Source organism: Argopecten irradians, chromosome 11, assembly GCF_041381155.1.
Source record: "Argopecten irradians isolate NY chromosome 11, Ai_NY, whole genome shotgun sequence".
NCBI classification, from domain to species: domain Eukaryota; kingdom Metazoa; phylum Mollusca; class Bivalvia; order Pectinida; family Pectinidae; genus Argopecten; species Argopecten irradians.
In genome coordinates this window covers 32033308-32050924 of record NC_091144.1, presented here as the reverse complement: position 1 = coordinate 32050924, position 17617 = coordinate 32033308, and the positions used below count along the sequence as shown (strand labels likewise).

General features: G+C 36.6%; 1 protein-coding gene across 5 annotated transcripts in view; it reads right to left on the bottom strand.

Moving 5' to 3' along the window:
- LOC138335318 (polycystin-1-like protein 2) overlaps positions 1-17617 on the bottom strand; it is a 72347-nt gene that overhangs the window by 38573 nt on the left and 16157 nt on the right. For 3 of the 5 annotated variants that reach the window (XM_069284348.1, XM_069284350.1, XM_069284351.1), the window contains 2 exons: positions 3750-3887; positions 1131-1624 (listed from right to left, as the gene is read on the bottom strand). In XM_069284348.1, coding sequence (XP_069140449.1) covers positions 1131-1624; positions 3750-3887 — 632 coding nt within the window. Of the gene's footprint in view, positions 1-1130; positions 1625-3749; positions 3888-12283; positions 12575-17617 lie in introns of all 5 variants that reach the window. The other 2 variants (XM_069284346.1, XM_069284347.1) reach the window with 1 other exon arrangement.

Genomic DNA, 17617 nt, shown 5'->3' with positions numbered 1-17617 from the left:
AAATGTGTCTTGAATACAAAATTGAAGGAAATCCTTGATTTATTACGGTGTCCGTCAGACAAAATAATATGCAAATGAAGCTGCGATGGATTGCGTTGTCGAAGTTTGGCGCATGCGCATTGTCACGCACTAAAAGTAAACAAAATGGCTGAACGAAAGTGTGTGAGATGAAAAAAATATATCTGAATCGGCAACAAAGTGGAGGAAATTATAATGGATTCGGTAGCACCCTAGGATATCTATAGGGATTTAAATTCAGAGATGGCATGTAGCAATAGAAGAAACAGAAGCCACATCTCAAGCGGAACTTGCCGGAATCTGTTGGGACTCGTGTAACGGCATTGCACGTGGTGAGTTAAATTTCAACACATATGCCAGCGCACAAACAGCCGCAGACTTACTACATTTATATTTGGTGTACAAAGTTAGCGAGCGTATGTAAGTAACATGAAGTGTTTTAGATTATATGATATGTATAAACAGTCCCTCGCACTTCGATTTGTTGTTGTTGTTTTTAACTAAACATGCCGTGGCAAGACTGTCACTTCTATCTGACATTTTGTTGCACGCTTCCGTTTGTTGCTGCGGCCTCGTTTTGGAAAAAAATACGTCATGTTCTATGTAAAGCTTGACTTCGCTCTATTTTTAGAGGAGTATTTTCCTGGTCAAGCTAGGCAACTGACCACCCATATTGTTTGCTGTATGCATTGAAAATGATCTTAAGATTATATCTATGTATAGGATAAATTTCAATTTCGTAGTCTTTATATTTCATTGGGCGAAACCTACCTTTAACTTTTAGCAATTAAAAGCATTGCAAATTTTCCCCTATGCCCTATTCATATTTTTAGTAATTTTCAAAGGACAAAAAAGTGACTTTGTCAGGCACCAAGTGTGTTATATATATTGAAACATTTCTTTTTTCCTAGAGAAAAAAAAGGTTTAAACAACTTTTGCTTTCCTGATCTAGATTTACTATCGTGTGTATCACTCAAAATCTGTGTATAGAGCAGTACAGTAAATTTACTGGACTTCAGATTGAGATTATATTTAACTCGAAACTATTTTCATTTGATATATTGTTCAGAGAGCAAGGGCGAAGGTAATGAGTTTTTCATGACTATACTTACTTCATATGCAAAAGTGCCGTAAGAGGTCAAACAGTCCATGTCTAGATTCCAATCGATGATAAATTGAGGTATTAAGCTACGCTCTATTTGGACAGGTGTTAGGACATCAGTGCTGGTGTTGGGAATGGTTGCGTTTCGGTAACAATCCTCAATAAGTGGATGCTGAATAGCATTGACGGTAACATTATACGTGCTGATAACTCCCAGATTATCCAGAGTGGCGATTATGAGTGTTGTTTCATTGAAAAACATATGGTTGACTCTTATATAATGTGAGTATCCTGTCGTGTTACAGATAATTCCATAAAAGTTTTCAATATCCATAGACTGGGTTATATAACTCAAATGATCTTCTAACAGACAAGGCTGATTTGTCCCAAATTGAATGTAAACTTTTGACTGTGTGTAATCATAGTTCTGTACCAGGACGACCATTGTAGTGCTACGTTCACGACTAACGTCCAGTGTAGTCATTTCTATAAAAACTTCATTTTCTGAAGGAAAAAGTTTTTTATGTGTTAATGAATCAGTTGATCAACAGGTATGAAACTCAATATAGTCACTCTAATAAGTATATATTCCTTATATTTACATTTCGATCGACCATTTCATTCAAATTAAGTGTTCATATAAAATAAAACTCTATTTTTCCAAATGTTATACGATCGTTGGAACAGCCGGTCAAGTGATGGAATCCCGGAACAGCTGGCTTCAATTTGGCGGGAAATGTTGTCAAATTCAGATAGTACACAAAATATAGTTCCACATTGACTTTATCTTTTTTCATCCCATTTACACTGTACGCAATATATTTTTTTTGCTGTTATATAATTTAAAATTTTCATAACATTCATACATGCAATCTATTGAAGATGTTTCATACAGAAACAATAGGCCTAACCGGATGCGCATTCACACTACTTGCGGAAGTCAGTGTTCCAGTGTGTGTATTCCTGTACGGCAACCACTGCGTTTACACAAGTGTGAGCGTTTTCGCAGTTGGTAAGGTTATATAGCAAAGAGAAAACGGAAATGTAAATATTCAATTTATGAACTGAAAACATATTTTAATAAGAATCTATTAAATTAACCAAATAATTTGGGCATTGAGTTTGACTTAATATCCACTGTCATTCATCATCATTATGGTAACACCATTGAAGAACCTGCAGCGGTAAGCTAAACATATATAATATTATGCTACTACAGTTAATCAAAAATATGTTTATATATTATAAAAGATAAAGAAATAATGTATAGGCATGCATATAAGGATTCTATATAGAGGCTTTATATGAAAAACATTATAGACAGATTCCTTCAGAATTTTCTAATTGAAGAAGATTGGTAATTAAACAAACTTCAATTACCACAATCCAAGCTGGCAGCCTCAATTATATTGACCAATCTTGTTGTCCACTACATCTTAAATTATAATTTGCACCAAAAAACCCAAGGGGATATTTTACATATGAAATTTGAGACAGATCCCTTTCTGAGATACGGTGGTATTCAATTAAACATGCAGATAGCAGGATGGAAGAATGGATGAAACATGGATGGGAGCCGATTTGAATTATAGCCCACCAAAATTTTAATCTATAGTCAAATATAAAGTATTCAACCCAATAAGCGCCCAGGGCATTTAAAATATCAGCCCCATCATTCGTACAATTTTGAATCCCTACCCTATAAGAATGCTTGACCATTGCCTTAAGAGTGCTATCCCATGCTTAATTTCAGAGAAGTCGTTTATATGGAAATAGTCCAATTGACCACTTTTTGTCCACGCCCTTCAGGCCCCCAAGGGTTCAGCCTGATCATTTGTACAATTTCCAATCAGTACCCCTTAAAAATGCTCCAGTCAATTTGTTAAATTCCGACCAGTGGTATGGAAAAGAAGTCGATTGTTGATGCACGGACGGAGGACGGACAACGGATGCCGGACGCAGGGGTATCGCATAAGCTCACCTTGGTCTTTGGCACCAGGTGAGCTAAAAATGAAAAGCTGTTTAATAAGATGAAATTATTACAAACCTATACAGTGTTGTGTACTTTTGGTCTTTATTTATACCCAGGCAATTGAAATTGAGGCCTCTAAAAAGGCCGAGGGGCGCTTATAAGGACATGAGCATTTATTGGGTCAAAGACTGTAATTCCAGATTTTAATTAAGTCATACATAATCTTAATTAGCAATGTAAGGCTGAAAACAAAGTTTTGTTAAACTCGATGAATAATTACACCAGTAGCAATATCATTGAAAGGGCGATAACTATGTAAGTTTATAACGAAAAAGTCTGATTTTCAAACTGCAGGTCCAAGATTTCATCGATGTTAAGCTGCATACAAAGTCTCATTAATCTCAAATGATCCTGTTCAGAACTTCAGAAGGTCTGATACCAATATCATTGCAAAGGGCAATATAAACTTGTTTATTAAATAATGTAAAACTTGATCAAGGTTTTGATGATATTAAGCGGGATAAAAAGTTTCACTACGCTATCATGTTCAGAAAATATTTTTGCAAAGGGCATTAAACTGTGAATGAATGTTAAAAAATATATTTAGATATGAGTAGTCTGAATCAACAAAGTGCAAATTACAATTTATATACTTACTCTGGTCACAAGATTGACCAATGTACCCAAATACACAACCAGAACTACAGTGTCCAGTGATGTGGTTACAAGTCCCTCCAATACAGCCAACAGCACAACTCTGTCCACAGTCCGCACCCCAAGTCCCAGATGAACAAACTACAATAGATAGAAAAGTCTGCCAAACTCCATCCTCGATACTCCAGGGGTTCCTATCACATTTGATCTGGACTATTCTCATAGTAAAATTGGAGGCAGTTCAGTGGAAAATACTTGACCAATCAGTCAAGCCAGCAAAGATTTCCTTTGAAGACTACAGTCAGAGAGCGACGCCCAACGCCCAACGTCAAAGTCACACAGTCCAACACAGTGTACGTTATACGGCTCTTTTGATGTACATCAAAGGACTAAATTATCTGTTCTGTTCTGTTCTGTTGTCTCTTATATTACTATGAGATAGTCCAGGGGTGTAGATATAGTAAGTGATCGGAACTACTGGAGTATCGATGATGGCCAAACTCCTAATAAAAAAATTTAATTGTTCATAGATTATGTTAATTAAGTATTAAAACATATATACTTTGTCTTTCAAACTATAAATGACCTGCTACGGAATTTGAAGAGACTGTTGTTTTTCAAATTATACAAACTTCATCCATGACCATAACGAATGATTACTTCATTATGGATACAATGAACATTCAATTCTTAACAAACTACTAAACTTAAAAAGCATGTCTTGTAAATTATACAAACTACTGAATTGAAGGAGACTAGCTGTCTTTCAATTTATACCAAATACTGGATTAAAAGACACTGCCTTTCAAATTGTATAAACTGCTGAATTTAAAGAGACTGTCTGTCAAATTATACAAACTACTGAATTTAAAGAGACTCTTTCAAATTATACAAACTACTGAATTTAAAGAGACTCTTTCAAATTATACACACTATTGAATTTAAAGAGACTCTTTCAAATTATACAAACTACTGAATTTAAAGAGACTCTTTCAAATTGTGGAAAACTACTCAATTTATAGACACTGTTTTTCAAATGATACAAACTACTGAATTTATAGACACTGTTTTTCAAATTATACAAACAACATACTGAATTTAAGTAGACTGTCTTTAAAGAGACAGTCTTAAAAAGGATTGCCTTTCAAAGTATATATTTTTTTCTTTCAAATTATACAAACAACAATAAATCCACATAATATTAAGGATCGATATAGTCATATAAGGCTAGTAGAATATTTTGTAGGTTTTTAGCCAATGATTATATCATCATTCTTGGCCCCTAATCGACATTGAAAGCTGTCAATCAGTCTGCTTAGCAGGTACTGCATGTGACTTTGCATTTTGTGTAAGTATAGTATAATCAGCATACAATGGAACTCGTTTATACGAACTTGAAGGGACCGAGATAAATCTTTGAGTTATCCGAGTGTTCAAATTAAGCGATCGAGTTCTCAAGTCTACGGACGATATCTTTACTTGGTATATAGAGATATACTAGTTCTGTGTCGTAATACGATGTGAGCAAGAAAGATGTCAAAATAGTAGATGGTAGTTTGAAAATTATAATAATGAAACCGAACTATATCCAAAATATTGATTCATATCAACTGCAGTCACAACAAATTTTTCATGCCCATATAAATAACAGACATAACTTGCGTGAGACACTGTCAATTGTGTTCATAGGAAGTGATACAGAAAGTCATTCTGTGCATGACAACTCAGACGATGCATGGTAGCTATATGAACATTTTATGTATGATTTTTGTCATTCGGACAAAAATTTACTTTGTATTATCTAAGTTCTTCCTAATATGGATTTTCCGAGTTTTTTATACAAAGATAAAGAGGAAATTTGGCCAGAACCAGCAAAGTACTTCGTATCGGGTTATCGAATTATCAGAGTTCGTATCAACCAAGTTCCACTGTACTATGAAGTTTATTCCATGTAAGCATGACGAGAGGCTTGCAGTATACATGTACCATGAATTTTCTTTCATGTAAGCACGAAGAGAGCCTTAATCGTCCGACAATAAGTTAATTAATGTTTCAAAAAAATACAGCTAACAAGTGTTTCATGCTGAAGACAAGTAGGAGAGGAACAACTAACTCATGTGAATTTAATTCTTTCAAAAGCAATGAGGAGTCAGGTAGAATTTATAATTATTTGACAGAAATTGACAGAAAAAGTAATAGAAAAAGGTCTATTATCCACTATTTGAACAAATAGGCTCTGAGTTCAAAAGTTTTATCAACGAGCTTAATTTTGAATTGAGAAATTTATATATATAAAAAGAAGATAGATACATGTAGATTATATTCAGATATTTATTTTGGGACTGTAAGATTTTCTTTGAGTTGGTCGTTCAATACCCAACAAACAATACTTTATTTTTGACTTGACAGGCAATGGATTCTGAAAAAAAAGAAAAAGAAGTCAGTATACTTTTCATAAAATGGACTGGACAATTGGGATGTATTAGATACTATAGTCATTTGTTATGGTGTCTTTTTTTATAGTATGTAGTTATTCAGTTTTTGACAGATACCTGTATGCTGAATTTAAATGCATGGAAAGTAATTTTATTTTCAATGTACCTTTTTTTCAATTCTTCTTCTCCACATAAAAGCATGCACATGTTAAGTAGTTAGAAGTGTTTGACGCCGATGCTATTTTAAGTGTGCTCAGAACACATCAGTTGGACATACATGGTAAAAGCAACTGAAAGCAAGAAATTGTTCAAAGTGTCTGGATTAGACTGGATCGATCATCAATGGCCAGGTTGCCAAGTCAGTCGGGTGTTTGGCAAGTGCTCAGAGGTCAGAGCTTTTTCTCACTTACTAGTACAAGAGGCCCATGGGCCTTAACGGTCACCTGAATTCGTTTAGAATAAAACAAAGACATGTAAGCACTAATATACTGGCCCTTGAAGTCACTCAGTGATTTTATGAATTTAACTTTTTAATTTATAATGAGTAATTTGCTTCCATCAAACCTGTGAACTTGTGATTTTTTGAAATTTAAAGTCATTTTGACCATGTTTGGCGCCACCCCTCTGGTCCCCCAGGGGGTCAGCGAGGACTGATATGCATGTTAAAATACAATATCTTAAGGCTAATAATTCTAATGAAGTTTGACTCATTTCCTATGAAAATTGTCATTTCGAGCAAATAGTGTTCATAAATGTGTTTTTCATATGTAAACTAAAATACTCTTGACCCCCTCCAAAAGGGGAAACGTGGGCCCCAGGGTCATATAATTCACAATTTTCATAAAACACCTTAAGACCTTTCCATCTATAAAGAGTATTTGATTCTACTATTTCCATAATATCAGAAGAAGATTTTTGAAGTTTTAGCCTTTTTGACCCCTTTTGGCCCCGCCCCTCTGCCCAAAGGGGTCGGCCAGGACCAATATGGATATGATATTAAAATGCTATCTCAGGTTAATAATTATAACCAAGTTTGACTCATTTTCTATGAAAATTGAGCCAAAAATGCTCATAAATGTGTTTTCCCTATATAAACTATAGTAAACTTGACCCCCTCCCCTGGGGAAATGTGAGACCCCAGGGTCATATAATTCACAATTTTCATAAAACACCTTCAGACCTCTCCATCTATGAAGAGTATTTGATTCTACTATTTCCAAAATTTCAGAAAAAGATTTTTGAAGTTTTAGCCTATTTGCCCCTTTTGGCCCCGCCCCTCTGCCCTGTTCTATATGGTTATGCTATGGCTATAGACGGATGATTATGTAATAAGGTCGTACAAGTTATCTCCCTTCCGTGTTATATTATGTAATCCGGAATTTGGATGAACCGGAAGTCTTGTTTTTGTAAGTTAGTTGAGACAGGGAATAAAAAGATAGATTAAGCTGGCGGCAATGTGTTTTGTGATCCTCTCAGCTAAGCGAGTAAAACTGAACACTAATTCCCTTCAGCCGTTGCCCGCTACATGCAACATCGAGATGGTAAATACAAATAGATTGGCTATGACTTTGAATTGAATTTCTAATTTCGTTATATGCGATTTGTATGGACCACGTGGTCGTGAGATCTATGGCTGACCACAAACATTTTCGAGGTTGACATTTATTTTTGCCAATTTTGTGTTAGGATCTACATTGAATTTAGACAGAATGGCATCACCATCTGACAATCTTCAAAACAATTATGATGAAATTTTTCAGAAGATTATTTATTACAAAATGATGGCACAGACGAAATGGACATACCACGTGGTTTTTCGACCCGTGAGGTCTAATATATTAACACCGTCAGAAATTCTGCAGTGCTCCAAATTTCATGGTGTTTCGGACGATTCTGGCAGGTTTTTAGATGAATACCTGGCATACTGTGACTTACTTGAGATCGATGATGATAAACGTGTTTCAGCCTTCAGCCTTCTAATGGGGGGTCTGCTAAAAGTTGGTTTGAAAACCTCCCTAGAACACAACAACATCCATGGTCAAGCCTTCTCATGAAATTCAAACAGAGATTTGTTGATATGAGTGCGGAAAGCCCAAGGCTAGAGACAGAGACTTTCAGTAAAATGTCCCTTCAACCCGAACAAACATTGGAGGACTTCTACTCCACACTTCTTCATCAAGGCAAGCTTTTAAAAGAAGCTTTTTTGAAGAAATTTAACTGAAATTCATTGACAGTTTGCCACATACTTTACAGTTTTATGTCAGGACCACACACCAAAAATCAAGTCAGGCAAATGGTAAATCACGCATCGCGATCTCGGACTAACATTGTATCGTTGCATACGGAAAAACGTTCACGAAGTCCATCCCCTTTACCATGGAGAGAAAAACTGTATTGTGTCGGGAAGTGATACAGATACAGAGACAGATGAGAGTCTCAGTGACTTTCCTACACAATTTGGAAGTGTACCACGAACACTAAATTTATGTATTACCCCACTGATTTTAAATCTATTAAGGTTCCTGCTTTATTAGATTCAGGGTCTAGTATTTCTGTAATGGGTATTGAATTTTTTGACTTGTTACCAGAAAAATGTAAGAGTGATTTCCAATGTTCAGAGAAGTCTAGCTATTTTAGTAGCAGTATGATGATAAATATGTCAAAGTCATTGGTACAGCCAAGGTGAAAGGTTACACACCAACAGGTAGACAATCTTAAGATTGTTCGTTTATTAGAACATACCTCTCACCCATTTATTGCTGATTACATGATGTCTAAAGGTTTGGTACTAGATTTTAAGACATGTGTATATAAGGTGAAAGGTATGACAGGGAAGGTCAAGGTCAAATGTTTGTCCTCCTTCACCTTGCCTCCAAATGCAGAGATTAAATATTGAGAGTAAAGTACCCAAATATGTGTTTACTGGAATACAATTCATCGAAGGTTATTAAATGAAGGTTTACTGGTCGCTAAGTCTGTCACAACTGTACCTACCTCACCTATTAATACCTATCAAATTATGTAACCCTACTAATGGTCCTATCCATGTATACAAGGGTACAGTTTTGGCTGATTTTGCGATGTTTGATGGTTCATGTGAAGTCCTACCAATACCAAAAGCGCAAAATATGTGTAACCATGTTCAAATAAGTACAGCCTGCACTGATACATCTGATTTTCCTATGCAGCTCGGCTCTACTAGCAGTGTTACCTCATGACAAAGTACTAGAAGTACTGAAAGCTGTGTTAATGTGCCAATGTAACAGAGGTATGTAATGATGCAGAATGTACTAGTAAACCAGATTGTGCCACTCAGTGTAACACACTCAGAAGTAGTCAGTCAGAACAAAGGCATGAAAGTCCTGCAGACTCTGAAATTTTTTGTGAAAATGTTCATATAGGATCTTCTTTGTCAATTAATCCATCCTTAGGGTATACCACTTTAGTTGAACATGAAATTCACCTTAAGAAAGACTTTGTTGGTAAACAACAGAGGCCATACAGGCTTCCACCTGATAAAACAGAAGTACTGCGTACTCAATTACAAGAGTTGTTAAAACAAGGTGTGATAATGGCTGTATCTGAGAGTGAAAGTTTACCTATTTCTAGCCCTATTGTTCTTGTTGCTAATAGACATTACCCAGGTGCGGAAAGAAAAAAGGTCTAGAGAGGGTCATTTGCGTAGCTATAGCTTTTGTTGTGATTTCAGATATTTGAATTCTCAAACTGAAGATTTTAAGTACAACATACCAGATTTACAAGAGCTTCCAGAGTCGTTTAGTCAAAACAAGCCTTCCTTCATAACATCTATAGATATGAGCTCAGGGTTTTTCAAATGGGCATATCAGAGAAACCATCCAAGTACACTGCCTCCAATACTTGTTTTGGTACCTATAAGTTCTTAATTTTACCCCTGGGTTCGAAGACTGCCCCTAATAGTTTTCAGCTTTTGATGGACAAAGTTTTACCAGGGCTGATTTTTTAAATCAGTTTTGTGCTACATGTACCTTGATGATGTTCTTATTTTATCATCTACATTTGACCAACATCTACGTGATATCTAGGTTTTCGTTCCGCTGGGCTAAGGCTCGGCCCAAACAAGTGTAAATTTGCTGTGAAAAAATGCGTATTCTTAGGTCATGAGATATCGAACGCGGGAATTCGCCGTCCAGAGGATAGAATTGAGTGTATTCACAACTACCGTCATCCTACTACAACGAAGGAAGTCAAACGTGCTATGGATTTGTTGAACTGGTTAAAGAAGTTCATTCCTAACTATAGTTCTATTGCAGCACCTATCTATGCGCTTTTGAAGAAAAATGTGAACTTTCAAAGGACAAGTGAACATTATGAGGCATTTGAATATTTGAAGAACTTGTTGATTAATTCTTAGGCCCTCACATTTCCATGCTTTGATATGCCTTTCCGTATCGTTGTGGACACTTCTAGCAAAAGTATTCGCTTTATGCTTTATCAACTTTATGATGCACAATTCCAAAATATACCATTTCGGTTCGGATGAAAGGAGCTGAACAAATATCAACAGTTCTATAGACCAACTAAGCTTGAACTTCTTGGTGTAGTGACAGCAGTCACAGAATGTGCTTCTTATATTCATGGCACCCATTTTAAAGTCGAATGTGATCACCAGGCTCTTCACCCGATCTCTGTTAATCACTTAAAGGGTGCTATTTATGAGCCTTGGCTAGCATTACTACAGCAATATGATTTTGAAATCCAATACAAACCAGCTGGAAGGATGGTCGTCCCCGATGCTCTGTCTCGCTGTCACCCTGCTCCTGGGATACCGACGTTAGAGGCTAGCCCTGATGAGGAAGATCCCCACTTCCCCTCCATTAAGGAACCAGTCCCTCCAATAATTTTACCATCTGGAGAGAACTTGAGTGACATGTTTCATACACCTGTGACAGAATTAAACAATATCTGTTTGGTTCAACCAATGCTCGACCCAGCTTTGAAATTTGATGCAGATACAGAAGAGGAGAATGTTGTCGCATGGCTACGGAAACAACGATGCACAAAACGTCCTATGCCACGTGGTTCACCACTGCCATCTCTTCATACAAATCTTCGAAGTGTTAATGATGGTGTAGTACCCTCAGTTCCACTGAAATTGACACTGACGTCGGTGATCCATTTCAAGAGACTACTGATATTGACTCTGGTGGCCATGCTTCTCGTATGGAAATGTCAACCAAAATAGAACATCCCAATGTTCAGGACACTGTCTTGGATAATGATGGTACAGTGGATTTCCATCTTCCTGATTTGTGTACTGATGAGTAAGTGGATAGTACTTAATGGACGGTACTGGGAAAGACTTCAGAAGAACTTGCCATATAACAACAAAGTGACCCTACTTTCCGTGACATCGGGTAATGTTACAGAGTTCTGATTTCATGTTGATGGATAAGATGCTGTTTCAGTGTTGCGAAAGCTAAACGGACTAAGAACATGAATATAATTTTTTACATGTGTGGCAGAATTGAAAGTAAGACAACGTGTGTGCGTGTGTTTGAGTCCTGGCGCCAGAAATATGGTTCGTGTGTGATAAGATATACATATTTAAAATAGTGCGGGTCATTTTACCCGTAAGTAAAATGATTGGGTAACCTTGTGCGTGCAGGGTATATAAGGAGCACGCATACCTGTGCTCATGGCACATCAGAGCGACAGGCTCACCAGTGCGGTTTATGTAGTACTAGTATATTATTTACAGGGTCTGTGGGGTGGACGTCTAGTGGCATAACAGTATTTTGAAGGTGCGTTGTACGCCTGCATGTGAGAGCTGTCAGTATGTCTATATGTGTTGTCTTGTTTACTGTGTGGTCGTCCTAACTATAATAAATGACATGAACTTGTTATCTGTGTTATATAATTAATACAGAGAGGCGGAACCCTAGCGAGAGAACCTGAGTTGAAAGTACGTATACACGGAATATCACTCCTATTACATATGTATCTAATAAAAGATAGTTTGATTCATTATATAACCTAACAGGAAAGATAATAATTTCAATTATTTTGTTATCTAACTATATTTACTTATTATAACTAGGAATGTTTTGAATGCAAAAATACCTGGATTTTCACAGGTGTACGAGACCCGTGCATATTTAGAAGTGCCTCCACATGGATCTCCCGTCACAGAGTTACTAGCTTGCAGTGAACAGCTATTTTTATCATGACAAATCTCCTTATATTTTTCCAGAGCTACGTCGGAACTACAAGCGATGGTTTTAACAGTCGTGCCGGGTCCTGTACATGTGACGTCGTTCTCTCTTCCATAGAATGCCTCCTTTATATTGATTATTTCTCCAGCTGGGCATTCTATTGAGATGGTTTCATGCTCACAGAAGACAAGATTTTCACCTGTTTTATATAAATATTTCATTACACTAAAATATAGGCACAAGATAGTTGAGAGAAAACTATTTTCAATACAAGTAAATCATTAATTGCTTAACTATTACTGCATGTACATGCATATTTTTAGCATTTCTTGCATTTCATTAATAATTAAGGTATTTATTGCAAGTATTAAAATTTGTGCTAATCAAACCACTGTTCAATCAATTTTATTCTATAAATTGCCTTAATAAAATATATTAACCGGTATAGTAATAAGTTCTCACTAATCAAAGCTATACTAATTGAGATCTATCAGAATTTTAACTTGAACAGTCTATATACACCAATCTAGTGACTTTGCATATTACAGAGTTAGCTTCCATGCCGGTGTCCTATAAAATTTTGATCCCCATTATAGAATACTTACCCGGATGAATATTTAATGCATAAAATATTGATCCGGGTCAATATTTTATGCATAAAATATTGACCCCCCTATAAAATATTGATCCCCCTTTATGCAGTATAATTATTGATATACTGCACGCTAAATATATACATTGTAGTCCTGAGAAGTAATATCATCAGTACCTATGAGTTTGCTCAGGTAATATACAAGGTGTCACACTTACCTGTAAGTGTGGGGATGTCGATCCCCTGGGGCTATATGATTAGCTATATGTGTATATACCTTTATGACTTTACACTGCCTATCTATGCAATTTTTATTGCATGCATGTATACCCCTGTTACCCCACGTACCATTATATAAAGGTGACAAGTTAGATGTATAGAATAATTATTAGTATATTAAATTATTAATGTTACAAATAAAGTTACTTATATCTATTATACAATGTATCAAATATATATTAGATACAGTACATAAATGATGCAATATACATGTATGATATCTGAGGGAGACATGTAATAAAATTATTACATCAAGACGATCGAGGAAATTAAAGGAAAAACACGTTCGAATTAATTATAGCTTTTAATTTGTTAGTCAGTGTAATAAATAAACAAATGTTAACTGATGCATGTATTGAAGCATTATACAGCTTATAACAACTAGATTTAATTAAAACTATACAATTTCAGATGATTTTATATATAACTTCATTATTTTTAATTAATAAGAATTAAAAAATAAATTTGAGTATAGTGTGATCTTCAACATTTCAAAGCTGACGTATGCATGCAGGTTTAAGAGGTTTCTAAAATAGATATTGTACGCCTTGATTGTATATTATCGGTAGAGGAGATATAGATAAGGTAAGTAATTATTTTATTTTTACAATATCTTATGGGTAGAGATATTGGAGATATAGATAGGGTGGGTCAATATTTTATGGGTAGAGATATTGGAGATATAGATGGGGTGGGTCAATATTTTATGGGTAGAGATATTGGAGATATAAATAGGGTGGGTCAATATTTTATGGGTAGAGATATAGGAGATATAGATAGGGTGGGTCAATATTTTATGGATAGAGATATTGGAGATATAGATAGGGTGGGTCAATATTTTATGGGTAGAGATATTGGAGATATAGATAGGGTTGGTCAATATTTTATTGATAGAGATATAGGAGATATAGATAGGGTGGGTCAATATTTTATGGGTATAGATATGGGAGATATAAAAAGGATGGCTCAATATTTTATTGGTAGAGATATAGGAGATATAGATAGAGTGCGTCAATATTTTATGGGTACAGATATTGGAGATATACATAGGGTTGGTCAATATTTAATGGGTACAGATATTGGAGATATAGATAGGATGGGTCAATATTTTATGGGTAGAGATATTGGAGATATAGATAGGGTGGGTCAATATTTCATGGATAGAGATAAAGGAGATATAGAAAGGGTGGGTCAATATTTTTTGAGTGGGTATAAAGGAGATATAGATAGGGTGGGTCAATATTTTATGGTAAGAGATATAGGAGATATAGATAGGGTGGGTCAATATTTTATGGGTAGAGATATAGGAGAAATAGATAGAGTGGATCAATATCTTATATTTAGAGATATAGGAGACATAGATAGGGTGGGTCAATATCTAATGGGTAGAGATATAGGAGATATAGATAGGGTGGGTCAATATTTTATGGGTAGAGATATAGGAGATATATATAGGGTGGGTCAATATTTTATGGGTAGGGATAAAGAAGATATAGATGGGGTGGGTCAATATTTTAAGGTTAGAGATATAGGAGATATAGATAGGGTGGGTCAATATTTTATGGGTAGAGATATTGGAGATATAGATAGGATGGGTCAATATTTTATGGGTAGAGATATTGGAGATATAGATAGGGTGGGTCAATATTTTATGGATAGAGATATAGGAGATATAGATAGGGTGGGTCAATATTTTATGGGTAGAGATATAGGAGATATAGATAGGGTGGGTCAATATTTCATGGGTAGAGATATAGGAGATATAGATAGAGTGGGTCAATATTTTATGGATAGAGATATAGGAGATATAGATAGGATGGGTCAATATTTTATGGGTAGAGATATAAGAGATACAGATAGGGTGGGTCAATATTTTATGGGTAGAGATATAGGAGATTTAGATGGAGTGGGTCAATATTTTATAGATAGAGATATAGGAGATATAGATTGGGTGGGGCAATATTTTAGTCTGTTTATCAATTAGCTTTGCCGCATGCACTTATCCAGGATGTTCTCCAGCTGTATCACGATAGCCCTCTAGGAAGTCATGGAAGAATCAACGACACTCTTGATAGTGTCAAAGAACACTACTTCTTCAATCAGATGGCTGATATTGTCACAGATTATGTACGCTCCTGTGTTCCATGCCAACATCGAAAATTGACTAAACTCAAAACAAAGTCTGGCATAACTGCGTACCCTACACCTAATGCCCCATTCTGTGTATGGCAAGTGGACAGTTTTGGACCATTACCTCTAACGCCTTCTTAGAAGACTTATGTATTAACAGCCATAGACATGTTTAGCAAGTTTGTGTATATGGAGTCGATGCCTGGTGATGATGCTTACACCGTATCGAATGCAGTATTTCATATGCTTTCTACATATGGCAGTTGTACCACCCTCATTTCGGACAGAGGAACTGAATTCACGTCAAGGATTACACAAGAACTGTGCTGATTGTTTGATGTCAAACAAGAATTTACACCTAGCTGTGCATCACTGCGTCGGTGCTTGTTAAAGAACTCATTTAACACTGTCTGCAAAGCTTACCTTGTATATGAACAATACACTGACTAATTGGGAGGATATGATACATTGTGTAGCAGCAGCGATGGACATGTCAGTGAACAGTTCCACCAGCTACTCTCCATATGAAATCTTGTTTGGTATGAGGCCAAGTTTTCCATTGTCAACCCACATCCCTCCGGCTGATTTGCATACTCTCCCAAAGGAATGCATTCATATATGAACAAGAGGCCCAGAGGGCCTGTATCGCTCACCAGGTTTTTTTTTGAGTAATTCTGTAATTTAGTAATTAGTGATTCAAAAATCACAAAGACTCTTACAATTAGAAAAAATAGCAAATTTGACTCTATGATTTGTTTAATTTTGAATCCAAACCATATAATGATGCTATAGATACCATACGAATATGCTATCCAATACATAGTTTCAGAGACTGAGGAAGTAATTTATATGAAAATTGTAGCCTTATTAACCTTTTTGGCCCCGCGCCTAATGCCCCAGGGGTCAGCCCCATCATTTGTAAAATTTTGAATCATCACCCTATAAGGGTGCTACCATTGCATTATGAGTGCTACCCCATGCTTAGTTTCAGAGAAGTCGTTTATATAGAAATAGCCAAATTGACCCCTTTTGACCCCGCCCCTCAGGCCCCCGGGGGCCAGCCCCATCATTTGTACAATTTTGAATCCCCACATTAAAAGGATGCTACCATTGCATTATGAGTGCTATCCCATGCTTAGTTTCAGAGAAGTCGTTTATATGGAAATAGCCAAATTGACCCCTTTTGGCCCTGCCCCTCTGGCCCCCGGGGGGTCAGCCCCATTATTTGTAAAATTTTGAATCCCTACCCTATAAGGCTGCTACCATTGCATTATGAGTGCTATCCCATGCTTAGTTTCAGAGAAGAATTTGTTTATATGGAAATAGCCAAATTGACCCCTTTCAACCTCGCCCCTCAGGCCCCCTGGGGGGCCAGCCCCATCATTTGTACAATTTTGAATCATCATCCTATAAGGGTGCTACCATTGCAGTATGAGTGCTACCCCATGCTTAGTTTCAGAGAAGAAGTCGTTTATATGGGAATAGCCAAATTGAACCCTTTCAACCTCGCCCCTCAGGCCCCCTGGGGGGCCAGCCCCATCATTTGTACAATTTTGAATCATCACCCTATAAGGGTGCTACCATTGCATTATGAGTGCTACCCCATGCTTAGTTTCAGAGAAGAAGTCGTTTATATGGGAATAGCCAAATTGACCCCTTTCGGCCCCGCCCCTCAGGCCCCTGGGGGGTCAGCCACATTATTTGTACAAATTTCAGTCAGTAACCCATAAGGATGCTACCAGTCAAATTTTGTTGAATTCCGACCAGCTGTTATGGAGAAGAAGTGAATTGTTGACGGACGGACGGACGGAAGGACGGACAACGGACGCCACGGTATGGCATAAGCTCACCTTGGTCCTTCGGACCAGGTGAGCTAAAAACCTTCAACAGCATCTTCAATCCATCAGGACAGAGATGTTGGACAATGTTAAAAACGCTCAAGACCGTATACTTCACTCTGCCAATTCCACAGCGAGACCACTCCAATTATTTCTCGGTGACTACGTGTTTCTTCAGAAGCATCCCACTGGCTCAGGTCAAAAGCTTCAAAATCTGTATACAGATGTCCGTCCGTGTCTTGCACAAGCGACTCAAAGATCCGACTACATCCAAAGTCTCACCTATTCACATTCATGTTGATCGGCTGAAAATAGCTTACATTCGTCAACCTTCCCCAGACTCCTTTTTTTCCGCATTGTAACATCTAATAGAGCAGCTATGACAGAGGCTGTTGGAGTACAA